We start from the raw sequence: 25,711 nt of genomic DNA, 5'->3' as shown, positions 1-25,711 counted from the left end.
GGGAAGCCTTCTGGACTTGGCCTTTTGTTGGGACTTCCTGAGTACCACAGAGGCAAGGAAAAAAAATGTCTATTGGGCACCCAGTCAAGAGACAGGGAAACCAAAGGAAAAGTCAAGAATGAGAAGAAGGACTCCTGACCCAACTCCACTCCCAGCACCTTCCCAGCAATGACCCCCAATAGAAGCGGGGGTCAATGTCTCCCAAAAGACACAGGTGGCTTCATTCATCACAGCCCCAAAGTGCACACAGCGCCAGTGTCCCTCAACAGAGGAACAGATAAACAAATTATGGCCCATCTATACCCAGGAACAGAAGTCAGTAAGAGAAAGGAATTAGTGATACAGGCAACAGCATACATGCTCACAAAAATAACGTTGAAAAAGAAAGGGCAAGATCAAAAGAGTATATACTGTTACATTTCAATTTTATATGAAGTTCTAGAAGTAAAACTAATCTATGGTGACATAGATCCAAATAAAGTTACCTTTGCAGGGAGTAACTGACTGGGAAGAGGGAAAAGGGACTTACCTTGGGTACTGAAAATCATCTGCATCTTGATCTGAGTGGTGGTTGCACTAGTGTATCCATATGTAAAACTCTGTTGAGCTTATGACTTGACTGCCATGTGTGTGTGTTTATCAATTAAAAAGGTTTTTAAAAATGGCAAAGTCCATTTATGCTCAAATTGTAACTGGTATTTGCCTAAGAGTGAAGACAGTTCACTGGGACCCCAGGGAGAAGGAGGGCCCACTCACTGAACTCCTACTCAACCTTCAAGACCCATCTCAAATTATCCCCACTCTGTGAAGCCCTACAGCACTGCCCTAGGTGTAACGAACCATTCCTACTTTAGGGCATCCCTTCACAAAAGTCAGTCTCCACATTGGGAGCTGCTCCTGGAGGCTCAGGGCCAAGCCATAAAGAGGTATTACAGAGATGCAGGAAATCATTACCAAGCATTGGTTAGTATGTACTTCTTAAACACCCACTGATCACCTCAGACACATACACTCATAGCTCAAACCAGATGCCATCTCAGCAAAAGATACTGTCTAATGCCCACCCCAAATGGGGTATCAGTTCTTCGCAGGCAACAGAATCCAGACAGGCAGCTTATTAGCAAAAGGGATCATTTTCAATCTCTCCAGCCTGTTCCTCCTCCTTTTACACAAATCTCAGCCAGGAGAGATCAGCGTTGCCCAGAGCAAACTCAATTTCCAGTGTTCACAGCTCTGGACTCCCCTTCCTGGTTCCAAGTCACCTCTGCCAGCACTGTCCTTGCCCAACCTAGGGGTGGAGCAGGTCCACGTGGGTTCCCAGGAAACATTCTAGAAGATGTAATGTTTAAACCTGACTGCCCAGCCAGCCCCCAGACTGCACCCCTCCCTTTGGTGTGGGGTTGGGGGATACCTAGATCTCTCCAGCTGGCTCCAGACCTGCCCCCAACCTGGAATCTCTTGGAACCCAAGCCTTCAGTGGAAGCAGCTAAGGAAACTTCACCTGCAGAGGTCAATGTGGGTCAAGAGAGCCCGGAAACGGAACTCTGTCCATTCTGCAAAGCCCACTTAGGAAAAGGGGAAGTCTGGAACCCCTCCAGGAACAGCAGCACTCTGGGTGGATTGGGGGGCAATTCTTTAAATATTTTTGTGTTAAGTTTCCACAGTGAATAAACTCTTTTGAAAGATAAACACATGCCACTCCCAGCCCTTGTCAGACCCCGTTTGGCGCCCAGAGCTTCTCCCTCACCTTTTCTCGGTGGAAGGTCCCCTAGGGCAGGGCATGGGGGAAGGAGGCTGGCTCCCGCCCTCTCCCCAGTCGGAGCCCCGGGCCAGGAGAGGGGCAGCGCCCGAGGAAAGGGGGCGGCCTGAACTGGGGGGAGGCGGGGGTGCCCTCCTGATCCCGCCTGGCCTCCCCCTGCGGTGCCCCGCCCCCCCTTCGAACCCCCTGGTCTCACAGGTACCGCGGAAGAGGAGCGCGCACACGCACGCCGAGCCGCGCTTTCTCCTCCCTCCCCGACCCGGGCCGCCGCCCCCAAGAGCCCACGCACAGAACTTCTCCAAACTCGCAGCCGTGGCCGAAGGGGGGAGTTCGCGCAAGGCGTCTCCGAAATGGAAACGGGATCCCCCCACCACCCAACCTCACACACACACACACACACACACACACACACACACACACACACGTGTGCCGCCCCACCTCCTGGGCAATCGTAAATCCGGCCGGGGGCGACTTGGCTGGGGGCCGGGGGCGAGGCGTCCCATCCCCAGTACCCCCATCCCCTCCTAGCCGCGGTCGAGTCACAGGAACGAGGTCAGGACGGGGTCACGGGGACGGCGCGGCGCCCCCGGGGCTCGCGGTCACCCCCGCTCCGGGCGTTCCCGTCCCGGGCGGCTGGGGGGGGTCGTTACCTTGCAGGTTCTGGACTCGGATGTCGCTGATCTGTCCGATGAGCTCCTCGCGTTGGAACCAGTCCCACTCGTGCGCAGCCATGAAGCGCGGCCGGGAGGGCCGGGGGCGCCGGGGCCGGGCGCGGGCGGCGGGCGCGGGAGCCGGGCGGGCGGGCGTGCGAGCGGCACGCACCCGGCGAGGGCGCCGCGGAGCTGGAGGAGCGGCGGGCGGGGCGCGGGGCGCGGGCGGGGCGGGCGGCGCGGTCGGGGCCGCCCCCGCCGCGGGCGGACAGCGGGCGGGCGCGGGGCGGCGGGTGCGGGGCGCCGGGGCTCGCGGTCACTCCCCCATCCGGGGGCGGGGGCCCCGGGGGGCGCGAGGGCGGGGCGGGGAGGGGGAGGGGGCTGGGCTCGGGCCGCCTTCTTTTTTTTTTCCCGGGCTGTTTGTTGGCTGGATTGTTTGGTTGCAAACGGGCGGTGATGAGGCGGGGGTCCCGGCCCCCACATTGTGATGTTTCAGGGGGCGGTGGGCCGGGTGACGCAACCGAGGGGTGAGCCCGCCGGGCTCAGTACCTGGTCCCGCAGCGCCCCTGTCCCAGCTCCAGAGCGCCTCCCCCACCCCACCCTTGTACCCTCCGGGTGCGACCCTCCCACCTTCTACTCTCGCCCTCTGACCCGTGCTCTTAGGAGAGGCAGCCCCCAGGCGAGGGGAGGGGCCTCAACTCGCGCCCCACCCCCAACCCCTGGGGACACCTGGTGAGCGAGCTGGAGTGGCCAAGAGCTGGTGAGGGGTCAGCTAGTGCGGAGAGGGGTTGGTGGGAGTTCCCCTTCTGTCTGTGGGGTTCATGGGGGAGAGGAGCCTCTCAGTTTGGATATTGGGGGTCTTTAAAGCAGGGACCCCTGTCTAAAATGTCAGCGCGGATTTGGGGGATGAGCCAGAAAAGCTGGGGAACTCCATGACCCTGCCACTAAGTCTCAGGGCTTTACTAAAAATGCCCACGGTCTTGGGCCTGTCTTGTTTTTTGCCTGTCTCTTCACAGTTTCATTGAACTCTTGAGAGTTTTTGGATCTATATCTTGTTTGGGGCCCACGACTCATATGTGGGCAAACGGTTCTTCACTGGTTTGACACATGGAAAAAGCGAGTCCCTGGAGTTACAGAATTTGCCCAGTGCCTGGAATGAGTTAGAGGCCGGAGGTCCGAGCCCCCATCTCAGTGCCCTGTCCCTTCCCAGCCCCGTAAGGCCACCCAGAAAATGGCTGTAAATGTGGTGTATTCCAGGAGAGAAAAACGGAGCCCGGCCCGCTGAGCATTTAGACACACGGGCCCCTGTTCAGCATTGCCCTGTTCACGGTACTGAAATCCTGGAAACCAAGCATGGGCTAATTAGGCTTTAATTAGCAAATAATTATGGAGCCCCCACCGGTGAACAGATCCTGTGCTCTGGAGGCAGGGCCCTTCAGGAGAGTGAGTCTAGGGGCAAGTCCTCCGGCTTCTTTTGGGGAAGGGAATGAGGCAGGGGGAGGACCGCCAATAAATGGGGAGACAGGATAATTGTGCATGGAGATGAGTTCCAGAAAGGAGAGAATCAGCTGAGCCTGAAGATGAGCGGAGCCGTGGCTGGGGCAGAAGCTGGGGCAGGGGGCCACTGGAGACAGTGGTGGCAGTGGGGGGCGGGGTACTTTCCTGTGCACTGCCCTCTTGTAGGTAAGGGGGCCATAGCCAGGAGCAGGTTGTCCCTGCCCGCGTGAGCTGACATTCCAGCGGGAAAGACAGGAGTTGAACAGGAATGTAATGTCAAGGTGTGGTGCTCTAGATGGCTTTTTCTTTCTCCTTTTATTTCCCAGGTTTTCCATCATAAGCCCAGATTTTTATAATCGGCATAAAAAACAAAACAAAAAAAACAAAAAAAAAAAACAAAAAAAAACAAAAAACCAACAAAGAAAACACAAAAAAACCAATACCTTGTTTTCTAATCTCCTAAGGCCCTTTCCAGGAGTCCCCGGCCTGCCCCAGGTCTCCCCATCTGCAGGCTGGAAACCAGGAGTGTGGGGCCCCATGGCACTATCAGGGGCTCTTGGAAACCTGAGCATGGGCTCCAGGACTGGAGGTGTTGCCCCAGGCTCCTGACTTGATTCATAAATGGGCAGTGAATTCATAGTCCAGGGAGCACAGATGTTTCTCCTGCAGTGCCGGAGGCATAGTAGCCAGGTGCCACCTAATTTTGCCCCATCTACCAGCCAATTTCCCTGTTTTTACACTTCAGTTTATTTTCTGTAATTGCTGTGGGGTCAAGTTGGGCTGAAAATCATTTTCTTTCCAAACCAGAGCACCAAGAGAATCAGGCTTCCTCTCCAGTGTGGGGCTGGTCACAGGAAGCTCGAGGCTTTAAACCATGTCCAGCCCGGAAGTTTGTTGCACGGATAGGCCATTTTTTCTGATCTAAAGATGATTGTTCCTCTGCATGGAATGTTGCCTCATTTGGCAAGGAGGGGGTCATGATCAGCATTGATTGAGCACCAACTGTATTCCCACCCATACCCACCCCCAGTCTAAACAACTTTCCTTTGCATCACTCCTCTCCCTTTCAGTGTCTCTGCTGAACTTGATTGGTCAAGGGGTGCTGCCTCTGGCCCATCAAACCTGGTTTCCCGCTTTTTGATCCAGCACCCCCGAGCTGCTGCAGGTCCTGCCCAGACCCTGGTTATCTGCAGACCTCTGTGCAGTTCTGGCCCCTTCATCTGAAATGCTGCCTGCTCTTCACCTTTACCTGGCTTTCTCCTGCTCAACCACGGCCACCTTAAGAGAACCTTCTCCCTAAGGCCCAACTTAGTGGCCACATTGCTCAATTCCCATACTATTCGGTTCAATCTCATAATAGCTCATGAACCCTGCTATACAGTATGCACTTCACATCATAATTATGTTTATTTGATGGCTTCCCCCAATAAACGGTGATGTGCTTGAAAACAAGGGCCATATCCTATTCATTTCTCTTTCCAGGCACTTAGGCCAGTTTCCGGCACAGAGAGGAGTCTCGGTATGGAATGAATGGTTAACTGAATGACTCTCGTTGTAGATCTGGACTCAGAAAGCCAAGGGGGGGGGGGGTCCAAACTGACAGTTGACCCCCAAGTCCTGGGCCCAAGTAAACTTCTGGGAAGGTGGTTAAAAATGTATATTTGCAATGACCCAAGAATAAGCTGCTGGGCACCAGACAAATACCAAGTAAGATGGCCCCTCCTTGGGGAATGGGCAGCCCTATGGGTCTGGAGTTCTGGCTGGAGAGAGGGGTGTGTGACTTGCAAGGGGAACCGGTATTTGTCCCTTTGCTTGCACTAACAGTACTCTTTTTCTTTTGCACTTTTTGGGGGGAAGGAGAAGTACTCTGCCTGAGGGCTTGGCTTCCCGGGAGTTTCCGGAGACTGATTTTTATAGAATTTGTCCAACTCTGCTAGAATCCTTGTCATTGTTTAAAACTGACTTCTGCTGAGGGAAAGGGTTTGGAGTCCAAGAATCCCAGAGAATCCCTGGACAGAGCCTCAGAGCACCAAATCCAACATCCCTGGCCATGTAAGGAGTTCCAGAACATCGGGGTTGGTGATCTTCCTGCTGCAGCTTATGGGACCTGCTGACTTCAAGCAGAACACTTAGAGTGTGATGTCAGGGAACTCTTCATTTCCACATCCCAGACCCACTTCGGGAAAGAAAAGGATCAATGAAGATAACTCCAAACCAGCCACTGCCAGCCGAGCAGTGCAGCCGGTCCTTCAGCCAGTGGGAGGCTGCCATCTCTGGTCACTGCTATAACCCCTAGTGTGTGCATCACCCTTTAGGGTTTGGAAAGCCCTTCCACAGCCAGTGCTCATCTCATCTGCACAGTGACCTCATGCAGCCAACGAGGCGGGGTCATTTTTAGATAAAGATTAAAGCCTCTCAGCTGCCCAAGGTCACAGAGGGAAGGCGAACCAGTGTTTGAGCCGTAGCCCTCACTGCCTGCCCACTTCTGTCCCAAATATAACTGAGCAAGAGCTGATGCTAGGGACCAAACACTTAGCAATTGGTCAGAAGTCATGTGTACCCCTGTATTGTTGTGTTTATACAACCTTTCCAAAATTCTTAGCTCCTTTGGATTCACAGCATTCGTCAGTGTGTGAAAACCAACATGAATTTCAAATTAAATCCAGCTAAGAGGTTAAAGTGGATCTTAGCTAGAGTAACCAATGATTAAACCAAGAACATCTCCTGGGCAAGGGGTCTGCATTATGATGTCACAGGCTGTGCTGTAAAGCCCACCCCCCCTACCCCAGCCTCATTTATTCATTCAGCAAATATTCACCCACCCGTGGCCTGGCCCTGGCGCTAAATGCTGGAGATGCAACCATGAACAAGACCCTGACTCTGGCTGCCAGCGATCTGTAGTGTGATCCAGGAGTTTGGGCCAAGTCATAAGGGCAGAGGAGATCCTTCGGAGGATTTAAGCAGGGTTCCCTTGTCCAAATGCTCCTGCACATCCACATCCTTGGAAACACTTAGCAGGGCATTCTAATTGATCTTTGTATCCTGAGAGCCCAACCCCATGCTGAGCCTCTAGTAGATGCTCAATAAGTGTTTGTCACATGCATGAATAAACCAATTATACTTAAGCTTCACCAAGCAGTAATTCTTCATACTCATTGAGCCACAGAATCCTCAGGGAGTCAGAGCCTCCTCTGTGACTTAGGAACGCAGGTGTCTGTTTGCTCAAGGTTTACCTGCTAAACTCTCCCATCAGTTGTTACCTGCCTCCAGGAATCTTGCAGGGCCTGATGGGAGGCCTAATGGTAGAGAGAGATGCTGAGAAACAGGTGGAATCCATGCTCAGGCAAAAGGATGGAGGGTGTGTGGTGTAGTGGGCAGTGGACCATCAGAGAAGGAGCCAGTTCTGCTTTGCTACTCGTGGGCTGTGCAACTTTGAGCAAGATCTTAACCTCTCTGGGCCTCTGTGCTCTCTTCAGTAAAATGGGGCCACACATCTCTACCTGGTAGGATTGCTGTGAGATAAGAGATACGCATGGAGAGAAGAGATGCTATTCTTTGATAAGGTTCAGAAAAAATGAACTGCATTCAGAGGAAAACTGCCTCTGAACTTTGAGGGACTACCTATAATGTAAAATATTAATGTGTTTGCTGGTATTTTATTATTATTATTATTTTTTTTTTTTTTTTTTGGTGTTTGGAGGTGTTGGTGGGTGTTTCAAAAAAAAAAAAAAAAGTAAAATAAAAATAAAAACCTGCTTCCTTAAGTAGACAGCACTGGATGCCCCAATTTCCACAAATAAAACCCTTCATTTCTTCCAGGTTCAAGTAGTCAAAGTCTGCTTCCCTGGAGACAGCTCTGCTAATTTTTTTTTGCAGACATTAGAACACTATTTCAGGAGGGTACATTTTCCAATAGAGCAGATGATAAAAACATTTTCCCCCACAAAGTCTGATGTTGGCAACGTGAAGATGAGGGGAGAGATAGGCAGCTGTCCAGGGAGAAAAAAAAATATATATATGCTTGCAATGACATTGCAGATTTTATCTATATCTATGTTATATATAAATATATATATATATATATATATATATATATATATATATATATATGTATTTTTTTTCTTTTTAAACAGTTTGGAATCAAGAGCAAACTTCGTGGCTAATAATCCCAGGAGGAGGTGTTTTAAAAGCCAAAGCTTGGTGCAAATAAAATGGCAAGGCCCATGGAGCTGGCAGCCCCTGCACAGGAACTCCATTTCCACAAATGTGTTGTGCCTTGATTATCCGCCATGCAGCTAACATTTACCCAGCATTCACATTTGCCAAGTTTACTGCATCAAGTGCTTTACATCTGTGGTTTAATTCAATCTTCCCAACAACCTTTTGAGGGACGTACTGTTGTCATCCTGATTTTACTGAGAGGTTCAGGATCATGCCCAAGGGCTCATGGGGCTTTGGTTAGCAGAGAAGGGCCTCAGTCTCAGATTTGTACAGAAACAAAGTTTGTTCTTTCTGCTGCCTGCCAGCAACCTTGGATCATTTTTAACTGGTCGGGGTTACTAAGATGCAATAGTTCAAGTTACTGATTCATTGGGAAATAAGTTCAGCCAATTGTTGGGCCTCTGTAGACAAGACCACCCCTGCCAAGTTTTCCCTACGAGCTCAGGAACAAAAATACTCTCTCCGCTGCCCTCTGAAGGAAGGCTTCTTCTGTGGGTGTGAAACCCTGGGAGGCATTTCCACTAGGGGTGTTGGACGGCTGACCCCAGAACATCCCAAATGGCAGCCTCACCTTGTGGAGAAACCCCTGAGAACTTCTGCTGGAGAAGTATGTTTGCTTCATGGATTTTAACTTTAGATTCCAAAAGCAAAAGGGCAAAAGCCTTCATCCAAGCCAACCACAAGTCCCATCAGTTTTAGTTCATAAAGATCTCTCAAACCCATAAAGATGGCCACCATCGTTCCTTCCACCCGTACATGCGCACTGCTCCTCACGTGAAGAATAGAGCCTAATTTCCCTCCCCTTGAACCTGGGCTGGGTTGAATGACTGACTTGGTCAAGAGAATGGGGTGGTATCTATGAGGCAGGGTCGTCAGAAGGCTTGCGGCTTTGGAGTGGGCCTCTTGGAACACTCACTCTGGGGGAAGCTAGCTCCCATTTAATCAGAGACTGTCATGCTGTGAGGATGCCAAGCTAGCCACATGATGGAGGAGGGGAGAGAGAGAGAGACAGAGAGAGAGAGAAACAAGATGTCCCACCAGTGCCCAGCTGCTCCAACCAACCCAACCCAGGCACCAGGAACACAAGTGAAAAAGAGAGCCATCTTGGACAAAAGCTCATTTTCAGCCCAGTTGAGCTCCCAGGTGGCTCCAGCCCAGCTGCCACCTGGCTGCTGCTGCAGAGAGACCCCAAGTGAGAACTGCCCAGCTAAGCCCAGTGAACCCCCAAATCGTGAGAAGAAACAATCCATTGCTGTTTTAAGCCACTATGCTTAGATATGCAGAACACCATCCTCTTCTCTCCATCTCCACTGGCCTGTTCCAGGCTACCCTCATCCCACAGACCCCCTGCCACCAGTGCCTGTCTCCTTAATTCTGCTGATGCTCCCCAACCTTACACTCCAGCCATGGAATGTCATCAGCTCATCTCACCCCCTGGCTTCCCATCACACTTCTAAGGAAAACTGGTCTCCTTACTGTGTCCGCAAGGCTCTGCAAGCTTTGACTCCTCCCCTAATGTGCTCCCCCACCTCTCTTTCTAACCAGCTGCTCCTCTCAGCTTCCCCAGAGAACTGCTTTATATGAAACCTCATGACCCTGTCTCGGTCTACACTGAATGGAAATGTGGACACAGATTCCCCAAAAGATGTGTTCAAGAATATTCACAGCAGCATTATTCTTTATAGGCCCAAACTGGAACCAACGCAAACGCCCATCGAGAGGAGAACAGAACACTCTTCACCAATGAGAATGAAAGAATGGCCTCACAACCGTAGTGGGGAGCAAAAGAAGCCAGTCGCAAAAGGTTGCGTCCTGGAGGATTCCATTGATAGCAAGTTCAAAACCCCACAAAACCAATCTATGGTGATAGAAGTCAGGATACCAGAGGGAAGGGATGCCTGAGAGGGGGCATAAGGGGGTTTTCTGGGGTGCTGGTCATGTTTGGTTTCTTGTATGGGTTTGGTTACACAGTGTGATTAATTGCCTATGTGTACATTTTTCTGGTATGTGTTCAGTAGAGTTAAAAAATAAAAGCACATGCTTTCCCTCCTACTAAATGACTTTTGTACACACTCTTGCCTCCACTTGTAATTCTCTGCCTTCCTTAGTCTTTTTCCTTGGTTAACCACTGCTGGCTGTTCAGACCTAGCTCAGTCATCCCTTCATTGGGGAACCCTTTCCGTGTTGTATCAGTTACCCTTGGTGTGCAACAAACCACCCCAAAGCATGGTGACTTAAGGCATCTGTTGTTAATTAGCTCATGATACTATAGGCTAGCAATTTGGGTGGTTCTTCTGGTGATCTTGCCTGGAATCCTTCAGACATCTGCTGTTAACTGGCACCGGGGCAGGCGTGGAGGACTTAGGAGGGCCTCCCGTGTCTGGCAGGTCAGTTCTATCCAGCAGGCCAGCTTTGGCTCTTCACGTCATGGTCTCAGAACTCCACATGCTGCACGAGAGGGCAGGCCTCCAGAGCAAGCTCTTTTCAAGCCTCTGTTAACCTCACATTTGCTGGTATCCCATTGGCCAAAACAGGTCACATGGCCAAGCTCAGCTTCGAAGCTGTAGAAATAAGCTCCACCTTTTCAGCACCGTATCTTTGTAAATAATCCATCGCTGCAGCCCTGCCCTGACCCCCCCTACAGAACAGTTGCCCTCTCACCACTCAGAACTCTCCCACCTATGGCCGCTTGTAATTGTCCATGTGTATAACAAGCTTCTTGTTATCCTTCTCTTCCACTCACCTGTAACTGTGAGAGCAAGGACTCGTGTTTGCTCACCCAGGGCCCAGCCCAGCGGCAGGTGCATGTACCAGGGTGCTTAATAAATATTTGGCGAAGGAAGTAAGAAAAAGAGAAGGAAAAAGAAAGGGAGGGAGGGAGGGAGAGAGAAGAAGTCTTGGGAAAATGGAGGGACTTCTTTGACAGTGGTCAACCTAGAACATCTCTGGGAAGCTGGGTTCCCTCCAAATCCCCCAAACCCATCATTCTCATTTTAGTGTCTGCATCTTGGCTCACCTTGTTCCCCAGACTTGGTTATCCTCCCTCCTCCTTTCTTCTGCTCACTCAGCCCTTGGTTCTTTCGATGTGCAGCTCCAGCCTCCCTCCCTCCTCAAGCAGCCTCCCCTTCCCACTCTCCCTTTGAGGATCTGCTGGGCTCAAGCATTCCCGCATTTGTGGCCCACATTGTCACTAAGGCCTGTCCCTCTTCAGTCTCAATTGAGCACCCCAAGAGCCCATGAGAAACCTAGGACAGGTTGTGTCGGTTTGAATGTATTATGTCCCCCAAACGCCATTATCTTTGATGTAACCTTGTGTGGGCAGACGTTATCAGTGTTGATGAGATTGTAATTCTTTGAGTGTTTCTTTGGAATGGGCCCTACCCAGCTGTGGGTGATGACTCTGATTGGATAATTTCCACGGAGGTGTTGCTCCCCCCATTTGGGGTGGGCCTGAGTTGAGTCACTGGAGCCATATAAATGAGCTGATGGACAGAGGGAACTCAGTGCAGCTGAGAGTGACATTTTGAAGAGGAGCTATAGCCAAGAGGGACACTTTGATGAAAGCACAGGAGCTGCAGATGAGAGACAGTTTGAAGACGGCTGTTGAAAGCAGACTCTTGCCCCAGAGAAGCTAAGAGAGGACAAATACCCCAAGTGCAACTAAGAGTGACATTTTTGAGGAACTGCAGCCTAGAGAGGAATGTCCTGGGAGAAAGCCATTTTGGAACCAGAACTTTGGAGCAGACGCCAGCCACGTGCCTTCCCAGCTAACAGAGGTTTTCCAGACACCATTGGCCATCCTCCAGTGAAGGTACCCTATTGTTGATGCATTACCTTGGACACTTTATGGCCTTAAGACTGTAACTGTGTAACCAAATAAACCCCCTTTTATAAAAGCCGATCCATCTCTGGTGTTTTGCATTCTGGCAGTATTAACAAACTAGAACACAGGTGTATCAGCATTTCTTATTAGATAGATGAGGAAACAGGGGGCTCCATGCCCATGGTTGCCCCCCAGGAAGACGGGGAGCTGGGACTCAGGTGCAGGCCAGCTGGCTTCAAGAGCCCCTCCTCCTTCCCTAAATGGGATACCCCCTGTAGGACCATGTGCTCCGAGGGCAGGGGCTTCCCCCTCTCCCTCTTGGTGGGGTGGATTCTCTGGGGGGCAGGGGAAGAGGCCCTGAGCCTGGGGGCAGTGGTTGGGGTGCTAGCAGCCTGGCTTCCTGGATGCAGGAGGTGGAGGACACAGACTCTGGCCTCTGGGCCATGGACAGCCAACAGGAGGGAGGAGAAAGGCTGCCTTCCCCTGGCTGGCAAGGGACCGCCTTGGGGTAATCTGGGCAGAGGGTAGACCTGCAGCTTCCTGCCGATGCTCCCATGGGCAGTGGCCACAACTCCCACAGAATGTCAGAGCAAGCCCAGTTCTCTCGTTTAGAGATGAGGTGAGCCAGATTCTCCAAAGAGAAGGGACCTCCACGGTCACCAGCTTATGAGGACTTCTGATGAAGCTGATGTCCTCATCACCATGCCCTGAACTTCCTTATGTCTTCTCAGCTCCCCCTCCTTTCCACCTCCACTCCCACTTTCTAAAAAGGGTTGGGACCCACCCAGCTGGCGAGAAGGCCAGTTCCAGAATTCAGGACTCCAGGGGATTGAAGCCCAGGAGGAGGAGTCCAGAAGGCAGGTGACAGAGCAGGGGCCAATCCCCCGGCGAGCCTTTGTCACTTGGCTGCAGATGTCCTTGGCCCTACTTCCGCGTGAACTGATTGGCGTGCATGGGTACATTGGCTAACTTTAACCTCCACCCTGGGGGTGGGTATTTGAAGTCACATAATCAGGAGTGCCATTCCTTAGAACAGGGAGCCTCAAATAGGGCCGTGCTAGATCAGCAGCAGAGGGTTTGGCTGATTAGCATGAGAGATGTTGCAAACTCTTTTCATTGGTGAGATGAGCAGTGCTCAAGAAATGCGGTTGGCTGCCAGTACTGCACAGGCCCTTCCTCACCTGCATGCACCAAGGTCAAGAATCCTGCATCCCCAAGACCTCTCATCTTTGAGGCATGCCCAGCCCCAGCTCCAGCGGGGCCAGCGTCCCCCACTGAGCCCAGGACACTGTGGCCTGAGCTCCCTGGACGTCCTGGGACCCTCACTTGCTGCAGAATGAAACTCGCCTGCAAGGTGTTGGCCAGATGCTCCAGGAACAGCGTGCGGGGCAGCACCCACACAGGGACGGGTGGCCTGGCCATTTTTGGAGTCAGGGGCCAACACGTGCCTGTCTCTAGGCTGGAGCTCAGTCTGAATTTGCTTCCACTGAACATAACACCTGCAGTGAGGCTTGTGGGAGGCACTTATAAGTAGACCACCTCCCCTGGGTACCAAAGCCTTCCCGTCTCTACAGGAAGAACTTGATCATTGTCAAATGGACAAGTTGCAGAGGTCAGTTTCCAGCAGCCTCCACCCCAAACCCTGAACATCCAGCTAAAGTCAGTGGGCAATGACCAAGGAGGGCAGAAAGACGTCATAAATGGAGACAAGGCAGAAGGGCAGCTTCCAGCCTGAGACAGGGTGTGATTGTGGGGGTCAGGGTGGGAAAAGGGGGTGCTCTAGAGGGCCCAGATGGGAACTTCCTTAGAAAAGGAGGAGGTGGTTTGTGGGATGATCAAAAGAAAAAAAAAAAGAAGAAATAAATAAAAAAACAGCCCCCAACTGTGGGCCAGATACTTACTGCAAACCAGTTATTTCCCATGGACCAGAACTTACCACTGCCAGGTACTTACGTGTTCAGGTGTCTGCCATGCACAAGGAACTTAGCACGGAAAAGGTACTTACTGTGCTCAGGTGCTCACCATGGGCCAGATACCCACCATGGGTCAGGAATTCAGCCAGGGCCAGTGAATTAGCACGAATTAGCATTTACAAACCTCATCTCACTGAATGTGCACATCACCTTGGGAATAGGGTATCAGCCTATTTCATGGTGAAAAACTGCCCCAAGATGTTCTGAGCCCTTTCTCCCCACACTTATTCCTGACCACATTCCACTTAGCTAGGTATGGATCAATAAAAAGAGAAACTAAACCCTTGGAAAACAGCTCACTAATGCTCTCCTGGCCCCTTGGGAAACTGCCAGGAAGTGATCTTTGGGGAGAAAGGGCAGGAAAAGAAAGCAGAGAGGGCACTTGAGCGAGTGACACCTCTGTGTGAGACGTAGCGCTGAGCCCCTCACTCTTTTATCCATGAAACCACTGTAGCTACTCTGATTGTTACCCCGTTTTCCAGTGAGGAGGCTGAGCCTCTGAGAGTTCAGTGGTTCATCGGAGAACACGGAGCCTTCGGTGGAGGTGTCAGCATCAGATGCCCACCCCCCAACCTCCCTGTTCCTCCTGGACTACAGGTGCCACCGGAAGCTGGCAGATGTGGCAGCACCCAGCTGGAAACTAAGTTACGGCCTTAGCCTCCTACAGACCAAATTCACGGGTGCCGATGCGCTTTCTTTTATTTAAGTCCTTTTCTACAACATGGAGTGTGAAGAATGTTTGCAAAAGTGAGGGTCCCACAGATGCCAGCAGACAGAAAAATGACAGCTGGTACTGCGGGCCTACTATGTGCCAGGACAATTCTAGATGCTTTATATGTAACCCCTCATTTAAAACTCGCTGCGACCCTAAGGCTCCCATTTTACAAGGCGAGAACACAAGGCACAGGGTGAGCAAGTTGCCTCCCGGAGCCTCACAGTGGGGATGTGGCAAAACTGAGATTTGAGCCCAGGCTGCACTGTGTACGGCTATGGAACTCAAGGCTGATGGCGACAACGGGCTACAGGTGGCTGGAGTTGGAAGGAAGCCTGTGCGCACCCCTCTCCCGTTCTCACCCTCCATGGCTCCACTATTGAGGACCCACTCCCTGGCTGGACCGCCCAGCCCCTCATCTCCCAGCTCACCTCCTCTCCTCTGCCGCAGCCACAGTGAGCTCCTTGCTGCTCCTGGACTGCACCAGGCAGTTTCTCACTCAGCACCTTTGCTAGGTACCAGCTCGCCCTCCCCTGCCCTTCCCTCCTGCTTGGTCACCACCCACCAAGTAAACATGTAGTCATCTTTCAAGACTACACTCAGGCCTCACCACCTCTGCAAAGAGAGCGAGACAGGACAGCCACGCCCCTGGGGACAGGCCTTCTGGAGTCCACCTTCACACTGTCTCTTATTGGCTGTGTGACCTTGGACAAGTGACTTGGCTTCTCTGAACCTCAGTTTTCTTCATCTGCAAAGTAGGGACAATGATGCCCATCTTATGGTTTGTTGTGTAGATTAGAAACAACACACAGCAAGTGCCTGGCACAGCTTCTGCCACAAAGCAGGTATTCAAAAATAGTACCAATTTTTAGGAAGCTTTTCCTGCTCCTCTCTGCTGGTAGAGTTGGACTCCAAGAACATGTATCTCTGAATCTGTACATCTGTGTGAATTGCTCTGTAGTAAGAAACCCCAATGGCTATCTCACCACCGTTGCTCCTTTTTTTTTTTTCAGTCACTTTTCACAAGCTGGTGTTACTTGCTTTTGTTCATTTTCTCTCTCCTCCCCACCCCCAGGGCCCTGCTAAGGTGTAGCTCCTCGGGGACTGGAAACTTATCTGTCTTGCTCATCCCTGGATTCTAGGGCTTAGAATGCTGTGCTTGGTGGGCTCTCAATTAAAGCAGGTTGGGGAAATGAATGAATGAAGGAAAGAACCCATGAATGAACTCATGCTCATCTCCTGCATTAGTCTCATTCCTTAATGGATCCCAGCTCCTAGCACAGTCACTAGCATGGGTTCAGCTGTAATTGCGGAATGACTCTTCTTATCAATCCTTTTTTTTTTTTTTTTTTTTGTCATTTATAAAATAGACCAGTGCACTCCATCAGATTAACATGAATGAAGCTTTCCACGGAATTTTACAAGTACTGGTGGGTACTGCATTGCTATTGCATGGTGACTCCCTTTTCTCATTCCCTACTTGCTCCAAACAGGTCCTGGCTTCCTCCCCAGCAGCTTCCAGGAGTATTTGGTAATACTCTTGGGGAGAAAGGGCAGGAAAAGAAAGCAGAGGGCTTTTCTCTGCCGGCAGAGACACCGCAGTCAGAGGGGACTGGGCCTCCATTCAAATGTCCAATTTCTCTTTGCTTTTACAATCTGCAATTTGCATGCACCCAAATTTGCTTGGTTGCTGAAAACGTACACAGACATGAAGTAGAATGCAAGAGAACATCACACGAGGGGGGTTTGCGGTTGGGGGGGTGGTGTCCTATTTCATAGTGTTTCTAGGCAGGCCTCAATACCAGAGCCATCTGTAACCCCTCCTGACCCCCGGCCCATGCGCGAGGCGTGGGCTCCTCCTGCCTGGCAGACTCCAGGCCCCGCGGATGAAGGAGGATGCCCACTCAGCCAGGTGGAAAGGCTGGCTCTCTCCCACATGCCCGGCCTAATTTGGGGAGGAAACTCAGACCCTTTGAGAAAGGGTGACCTTCTCCAGCCAGGACACATGGCCAAACTCGCTAACACCGCCCCATTGAATCGAGGTCCCTCTTCATTGCAGTGCTGGGGAAACTTTCCCAAATGCCACTAAATACAGGGCCCCGGGTGAGAAGGCAGAAGGTTCTGGCTAAGTCTCAGCCATGCTGTTCCAAAAAGGGTATCTGGCAGCCCATACCCGAAAGGAGAGCCTCGTTTCCTGAGGGCGGTTGACAAGCATCTGGAAACCAAACTTGTCTGAACATTTCCCATATTTCCCTTTGATTTTACTTGTTCTCCTGCCCCCAGAACTATTCCCTTTTTTTTTTAAGAAAAATAAAAATTAAATCCTCATACCTCTCTAGGAGAGTGAAGGGGCAGCCACAATCCAACATCTGGTACTTTGTTCACCCCCAAAACGACTTCAAGCCATTCCACATGATACTCTTTTGGAGGAAAAGCAGAACCATCTGTGGGGCCCAAAGAGTTGAAAATGCACGGAGGGATTCCAAAGGAGGCCACGTGCAGGTATCCAGCGCTCCAAGGTCAATCCTCGGGAATCAGGCCACCTGGAATGTGCCCCGGAGGTGGCTGCCACGGGGGCTGCAGAGCCACATGGCCCTGAGCTGGTCCCACCAGGCCTGTAGTGAGCTCTTCAGTGTCTCTGGGGCTTGGGTTCCAATCTAGAAAAGGAGCTGGCCATGAGCATTAAGTGAGAATGAAGACCTGAGTGTCCCAGTCCTTTCCCCATAGAAGGAAACACCTTCTGAACCCAGAGGAGCAGGCACAAATGACAGTCCTCATCCAGCTCCAAATCCCTGACTGTCCAACCATGGTGACAGCCTTCCACACCAGGGATGTCCTCGGGTCTTGCAATGCCCGGTGGAGTGTAGCTAACGGTGACAGCCGGGGTTTACTGTTTCCCAGGCACACACAGCTATCCCAAATCCACACCACATCCTTGTCAGATGGTATCACTGACCCCATCTGACAGCTGGGGAAACCGAGGCCTTCCCATGGCCTCCTCCCTCCTTCTGAGGCAAGCATCTGGCTTCTTCTGGAGGAGTTGCCTCTTTCCCTTGCTGGGCTGCATGGTGGGATTTTCACAGGGTGCTCGCCTCCCCTGGCCAGGGGCCAGCCCCGACACAGCACAGCCCACCGGAGGCTCTGTCTCTCTCACCAGTTTCTTTCATGAGCTCAGGGACAAAGGCACTGAAAGTCACTGAAGACAACTTACCCCTGGAAGGAGGGGGGTTGTATCCTGAAGAGACCCTCACGTCAGTTCCTGCTGCCTGGCCCCCACCTCTGCCCTCACCCCTGCCCCCAGACAGCCCTATCCTGCCCGCTGAGCCTGCTCCTTCACTTTCCTTTCAATTCTGAGCCCCGCTTGAGCCTGCCTAAGTTAGCCGGATTGCCTTCTGTTGCTTGCATCCCCCAAACTCTGAGTGCCACGGAAGTGACTCTCTCAGGGCCACTCAGCTGAGAAGTGACGGAGTCCAGGCCCTCATCACTGGGTTCCCAGGCCAGTGCTCTTTCCACCACACTGCATGGTGGCCTTGGGTTGGCCCTGCCGTGGGAGGACAGCCTTCTCATGGGGGGGTGCAGCATCAGAAAAGTCCTAGTGATGGGGACACACGTGACTCAATACACAGAGATGCTGGGGCAGAGCCTCGAAGGCACGTGGTGGAGGCTGACTGTGGAGGCCCGAAAGCCACACATGGTGACACACCCTCTTTTGACGTAATTAATGGAATATATTTATTGCTCCTGTCAGCAAACTCTTGCTATTCAAGTCCTCCCTTCAGCATATATTTCTCAAAGATAAAATTTTAAAGAGGCCCTCCTGAAATATGTTTCTTCACTTTGCTTCATAGTGGTGAAATAATGCCTAAATTGTAACATTCTGTGAGGGAAAGTTCCCTTCTCACCCTTCTTGCAAGGAACTGAGGAGGTATGGAGTGAAAAGAACAGCAGCCCAGTTTTAGTCTCACCCCTGCCCCTAACCAGGTGAGCGACCGTGGGCGAGTCCTCAGCATGCACTGGACTAGTTGAGGGCTGTGGCCCAAGAGCAGGCTTTGGAGTTAGATAAATTCCAGTTTATGCTCTCGCCCTTTCATTACATTCACTCACTGTGTGATCCAGAACCATTTACTTCAGCTGTGAGTCTCGCTTTCCCAATCTGCGAAGAGTGAGATTCGCACCACACGTCCCACAGATGGGGTGTGAGTGAAATGAGCCGTCTGATAACCTGGCACTGATGTTGGCGGGTGTTTGCCTGGCGACCGTTTGGTTTCCCATCGCCACCCCTTTGCAGCTGGAGGGAGCTCATCTCCACCCGGTGAGGAACCATCCGCCCAAGGCAGGTCCAGTGATGTGAGCCATTCCCACCCCAGCCTGGGGCCGATGCCAGGCTGCCCACCCACTGCTGTTCATAGCCCCTTTCCTCCCTACCCCCTCTTCCCGCGGAAGCCCGGATTACGCTTTGCTCACTTTCCCAGACTCCCTTGCAGCCCTCAGTGGCCACATGACTCAGTTCTGACAAATGAGATGAAAGCAGAAGTGTCACTTTCATCTCATTAGCCCCTAGGGGACTCCTTGGAAAAATTTTCCTCCATGAAAAAAGTGAGAGGCTGTGGGTAAAGTCCCCTTTCTTCCTATCTGTGGATGTTGCCAAGTGAAGATGCTAAGGGCAGATCTAAGACCACAGTTGACTTTGTGGGGCTTGTGCTCAGCTCGGTTGGGGGCTGCAGGCCATTAGCAAGGGAAGATGTGGCCGGACATGACATGTCAGTGCCATGGAAGGGGAGCCCTGGCAGCCAGTGCACCAAGTCCCAGAGCACCTGTGTGCACTCGTGTGGAAGCATGGCATTAAGTAGCAACTAGGGAAACCTCGACAGGGCGAGAAAGAGGCTGTGGAAGAAAGAGAAAACTTTTGAAGTTTTTAAACAAGGGCCCTGCGTTTTTATTTTGCACTCAACCCCACCAATTAGGTAGCCAGTTCCAGCTGAGGCAACACCCCTGGCAACCAAAAGTCAACAAGGTAGAGATGGCAGAGACAAAGGATAGGGAGAAGCCGGAGTCTCAATTTGCTGAGCTGATTAAACCAACCCCGGGGGAGGTCCTTCAGCCCTGCTGCCCGCTGAGTTAATTATTATCTTCGTTGTTTAAGCTCCTGCCAATTAGGTATCCTGTTGCTTGCAGCCCAAGTCATCATAACACAAAACCATTTTCCTTTTTACTCTCAGGATGATGCATTGGACCCCCATTGACAGGCTGACTGATGGCACAAGGGACAGCAGTGTATGAGTTTCTTATTTGACACTTTAAAAAGTGAGAGCTCCTCTCAGATCACCAAGCAGCAGTCAGCTTTTGACCTTTCCTTAATAGTAATAATAATTTTGTAACTCATTTTGTGGCACCATCTTGCATGATTCTCATGTAAGTACTATTTCCTTTGCTTATCATGTGTAGACTCTGAGGCTCAGAGAGGCAAAGCAACTTGTGTAAGATCACACAGCTCATAAGTGTTGGAGATAGAGATTGAATCCCACAATCTCTCATGTCTAGGAAGACCATGGTCTTTCTGCCACACCCTATGATCTCTTGTGGAGGAATAATTTACTCCATTACCATTCTTTCCTCTTGTCTTTGTATCTTCTGGACTCCTGTTGCTTTTTTTTGGAAGTGAAGATCTTCTGACACCCTATGTACAGCTGCTGTCCAACCCCATCAGGCTCTGGAGGGAAGAGGGCTTGGTGATGGCATAAATGCAGCTGATGCAGAGAGCCTGGCTTTTCCCATGCTGGTCCCCAGTGCTCTCTGTCTTTCCCCACATATTTTTCCAGGACTCCCTGCTTCCTGTTTGCCTGGAGAACATGCCCAGACTCCCCTTGGCTGACCTTGGGACAGTAGCCTTATTGAAGTCTGAGCCACGGTAGGTAGATGCCCTCCCAGCACCCTTGTCACAAGCCACTCCTCCACCTCTGTCAGAAACGCACCCCTCTCCAGCAGTTTGGGGGAAACTGGGCAGCCATTGATGGTAATAGCTGTAACTGAGGCCAATTTTCCGTAATTGGTGGCATTTGCCAAGGAACAACTGCCTGTCGCAGACGCTTTTTTGTGCCGTCTTTGATCTATACCAGTCTCGGGGAGACGCAAAATACCATTGTCATTTTCAATTACTCCAAGGGGCAGAGCAGCCTCGACCTTGCCGCCAGGCGCCCCCAGCCCACACGAGGCAGCAGCAGCCACGGCAGAAGGCCGGGTGGTGGACAAGGCGAGTCCCCAGGCCCATTCCTGGGGGATGGGGTTTCTGGAACCCCAGTTGACATTATGTTCAAAAGTGGGCCTCCAGAGCTGAGGTCTGGGGGGAGTGGGTTAGCAAACAATAAAAAGTACAGTTTGCTCAATACCTCCTTTGCGCTAAGCTCATGTCTTCTCTAATCATCTCAGCAATGCCTCTGCAAGGGTGTATTATTATCTCCATTTTACAGAGGAAGAAACTGAGGCTTAGAAAGAGTCATAGAGCAGGCGACTGGCACAGTCAATGATGATAGCTGGGGAGTCATCTTTCAACCCCAGCTTTGCCTGGCTTGGGTTCCGAGCTCTTTCCACGTTACACAGCGACCTGGAGCTGCAGGTGAGATGCAAGCTACATCTTCCCTGCAAGGCCCTAGTTCCTTGAGGACGGGAACCGGGTCTTGTCCAAATCCATAACCTCCCACAGTAACAGAGCTGGGCATGGAGTGCAGGCTCAGTTAGCGTTGGCAAGCTTCAGAGGCTGTGGTCTCTTGCTTTCTCTATTACCTCACTCCTTGGTGATCTCACCCAGCCTCGAAGCTCTAACATATCATCTATATGCTGAGAATTCCCAAGTTTATAACTCACATCGCTAACTGCCTACTTGGTATCTCCGCTTATGTCTAACAGGTATCTCACAATCAACATACCCAAAACCGACCCCCTTATTTTTTCCTCCCAAACAGGCTCTTCCCACAGTCTTCGCTATCCTAGTATTTGGGTTCTCCATCCTTCCAGGTGCTCAGGCTAAAAACCTTGTGGTTGTTCTCGTCTCCTTTATTTCTCTCACATTCCTATTCAATCCACCAGGACATTCTGTCAATTTTACCTAAAATTAAAAAATATCTGTAATCCAGCCATTGCTCCCCACTTCACTGCCCTGGCCGGGATTACTGCAGTTGCTTCCCAGCGAGTCTCGCTGCCCACCCAGTCAATGGAGAGACCCCGTTAACCTTCACCCAGATACCATCACCTTCCTGCTGCACCCTACAGTAGCTGCTCATCTCCCAGCACGACTGACTGAGGCCGTGGACAAAGCACCTGATGTCCCTGGAAGGGCGGAGGTGATGGAGAAGAAGGGCAGGGAGCCAGGCAACATGGAGAAAATAATAATAGTTCCTGGGCCCAGAGGATGCTAAATAAGATGCCAGCTTCAGGAAGGGCTGAGTGCCAATGGGGGGTTCATTTCCTATCCAGCACTTTGTTTATCCCCCACAATCATGCAGGGATGAAGATGGGGACAGCACGTCCCTCCTGCTTGCTCGCCTCAAGCCCCCTCCATGGGTCTCTCAGCTGCCCCCTGCCCCTGCCCCCAGCCCTGGCACCTCCCCTCCAGGTCCTTAGGAAAGCTCGTCATCCAGAGGGTAGAGCACCACCCATGCCTTGGAATCCTAGCCCATCAGCACCAGGGCAGTCGCAGGGAAGTTTGAGACCATCTCCCCATTTTACAGATGGGGAGACTGAGGCCCCGAGGGGGCCGGGACTCCACAACAAAGGGCCCCATCAGGGCTTGACCCAGGTCCTCAGATTTCCAGCTGCTTCTCCCCCCTCGCTGGCCCTGGACTCGGAGAATTCGGCAGCTGGAAGAGAACATGAGGGTGTTGGGGTGACTGCTGGTGTCCGTGTCTTTCGGACACAGGGTCAAGACCACTTAGCTCTGGTTTGAGTTGCTGCATTTCTAGCAGGGGAGAAATGTTTCTTATTCGTGTTAAATAGTTCAGACCTATAGGTATATAGAAAAATACAATGAGCACTTGCACGACCACCCCTTGGCTTGAGATATAAAAGAATAGAAATAGAAGTGCCCTCTGTACCTGCCTAAAGTCAGATTTCTTCCTCCGTCTGCAGAGGGGAGCACTATTCAGAATTTGCTATTTAGTGTTCCCATGAACTTCTTCATACTTTATATCCCTAAATGACATAGAGTATTGTTTCATACCTTTTAAACTTTACATGAAGCAATATATCCTTCAAAGCACTACAATGCTGATATGCGCACTCAACTTTATTCTTTGTATGATTAATCCAAAACATATTTCTCCTTTTTCCTCTTCAGGTTTCCAATTTTTTGCCTCTATAAACAATGTTGCAAAGAGCATCGCCAGGTGTCCCCCTGTGAATGCATGATGCTTGGTTTTGTTTATATATATATATATATATTTTTTTTTTCTATTGTGATTGTTCACATACCATACAACTATCCAAAGATCCAAGGTGTACAATCAATTGCCCGTGGTACCATCATACAGCTGTGCATCCATCAACACAATTCATTTTTTTTTTCAATTTTTAGAACATTTTCACTATTCCAGAAAAGAAACAAAGACAAAAAAAGGAAATGCAAATCCTCCCATATCCCTAACCACACCCCCCTCCATTACTGATTCATAGTTTTGGTATAGTACATTTGTTTTTGTTGATGAAAGAATGTTAAAATACTACTAACTGTAGTATATAGCTTGTGATAGGTATATATATATATATATATTTCCTATATGCCTTTCTGTTATTAACTTCTAGTTATAGTGTCATACATTTGTTCTAGTTCATGAGAGAGATTTCTAATATTTGTATAGTTAATCACAGACATTGTCCACTACAAGATTCACTGTTTTATACATTCCCATCTTTTAACCTCCAACTTTCCTTCTGGTGACATGTGTGACTCTGAGCTTACCCTTTCCACCACCTTCACACACCTTTCAGCACTGTTAGTTATTCTCACAATGTGCTACCATCACCCCGTCCATTTCCAAATGTTTAAGTTCACCCTAGTTGAACATTCTGCTCATAATAAGCAACCGCTCCCCATTCTTTAGCCTCATTTGATATCCTGGTAACTTGTATTTCATGTCTATGAGTTTACATGTTATAATTAGTTCATATCAGTGAGACCCTGCAATATTTGTCCTTATGTGTCTGTCGTATTTCACTCAATATAGTGCCCTCAAGTTTTCTTCATCAACCCATTTTTTTGAGATGGTTTTGTTCACACACCATACATTCCATCCTAAGTAAACAATCGTTGGTTCCCTGTATAGTCACATATTTATGTATTCAGCACCATCGCCACTATCTATATAAGGACATTTCCATTTCTTCCACAAAGAAGGAGAAAGAGTCAAAGAAGGCAGAGAGACAAAAGAAAAAGAAAAGAGAGAGAGAGAAAAACAAAAACAAAAAACAAAACTTGACAGCTAGAAAGCAACAAGAGGAAAGATAGCATTAACCTAAAGTAGGATAAAGAGTCAGACAACCTCACCAAAGCCAGGAGTCCCATACCCTTCCCCTATCCCATCCCCCCCGCCATATGCATTTAGCTTTGGTATATTGCCTAAAGGAAGCATAATACAATGTTTTCGTAAATTATAGTCTCTAGTTTGCATTGATTGTATTTTCCCCCCAATCCCACCCTATTTTTAACACCTTGCAATATTGACATTCATTTGTTCTACCTCATGCAAAAACATATTTGTACCTTTTATTACAATCGTTGAGTATCCTAGGTTTCCCTGAGTTACACAGTCCCAGTCTTTATCCTTCATCTTTTGTTCTGCTGTCCCACGTGGTCCCAACCTTCCCTTTCAACCATACTCATAGTCATCTTTGTTCAGTGTACTTACATTGCTGTGCTACCATCACCCAAAATTGTGTTCCAAACCTCTCACTCCTGTCTTTTCCTTTCTGTCTGCAGTGCTTCCTTTAATGTTTCCTGAGAGCAGGTATCTTGTTCACAAACTCTGTCATTGTCTGTTTGTCAGAGAATATTTTAGGCTCTCCCTCATATTTGAAGGATAGTTTTGTCAGATATAGGATTCTTGGTTGGTGGTTTTTCTCTTTCAGCATCTTAAATATATCACCTCACTTCCTTCTTGCCTCCATGGTTTCTATTGAGAAATCTTCACATAGTCTTATCAAGCTTCTTTTGTATGTGATGGATCACTTTTCTCTTGCTGCTTTCAGGATTCTTTCTTTATCGTTGATGTTTGATAATCTGATTATTAAGTGTCTTGGCATAGGCCTATTCAGATCTATTCTATTTGGGGTACGCTGTGCTTCTTGGATCTGTAATTTTATGTCTTTCATAAGAGATGGGAAATTTTCATTGATTATTTCCTCTATTATTGCTTCTGCCCCTTTTCCCTTCTCTTCTTCGGGGACACCAATGACATGTACATTCTTGCTTTTCATTTTGTCCTTAAGTTTCTGGAGAAATTGCTCATATTTTTCCATTCTTTTCTCTATCTGTTCTTTTGTGTGTAGGCTTTCAGGTGCCTTGTTCTCCAGTTCCTGAGTGTTTTCTTCTGCCTCTTGAGATCTGCTGTTGTTTGTTTCCATTGTGTCTTTCATCTCTTGTGTTGTGCCTTTCATTTCCATAGATTCTGCCAGTTGGTTTTTTGAACTTTCAATTTCTACCTTATGTACACCCAGTGTTTTCATTATAGACTTCATCTCTTTTGCCATATCTTTCCTAAACTTTTTGAATTCACTTATTATTAGTTGTTCAAATTCCTGTATCTCAGTTGAAGTGTAAGTTTGTTCCTTTGACTGGGCTATAACTTCATTTTTCTTAGTGTAGGTTATAGTTTTCTGTTGTCTAGGCATCTGGTTTCCTTGGTTACCCCAATCAGGTTTTCCCAGACCAAAACAGGCTCTGGACCCAGAAGGAAGAACTATTCAGTATCTGGTTTCCCTGAGAGTATGTCTTAGAAGATTGGTGCACCCTGTGAGGCCTCAAGTCACTGTGCTTTTCCACCTAGCAGGTGGCGCCTGTCAGCCTGTAGCTCCAGACTGTGTAAGGAG

The 25,711-nt window shown here is 49.9% G+C and overlaps 1 protein-coding gene across 3 annotated transcripts in view; it reads right to left on the bottom strand.

Annotated features, from left to right (window-relative positions):
- CLMN (calmin) overlaps window positions 1-2,606 on the bottom strand; it is a 127,170-nt gene extending 124,564 nt beyond the window's left edge. For all 3 annotated transcript variants that reach the window (XM_037831951.1, XM_037831953.1, XM_037831954.1), the window contains exon 1: window positions 2,410-2,606. In XM_037831951.1, the coding sequence (XP_037687879.1) occupies window positions 2,410-2,491 (82 nt within the window). In that variant the 5' untranslated portion in view covers window positions 2,492-2,606. The remainder of the gene's footprint in view (window positions 1-2,409) is intronic.
- Window positions 2,607-25,711: the final 23,105 nt, after the last annotated feature.

The sequence above is a fragment of the Choloepus didactylus genome, chromosome 4 (assembly GCF_015220235.1).
Source record: "Choloepus didactylus isolate mChoDid1 chromosome 4, mChoDid1.pri, whole genome shotgun sequence".
Classification (NCBI taxonomy): domain Eukaryota; kingdom Metazoa; phylum Chordata; class Mammalia; order Pilosa; family Megalonychidae; genus Choloepus; species Choloepus didactylus.
This window is presented reverse-complemented; position numbering and strand designations above follow the sequence as displayed.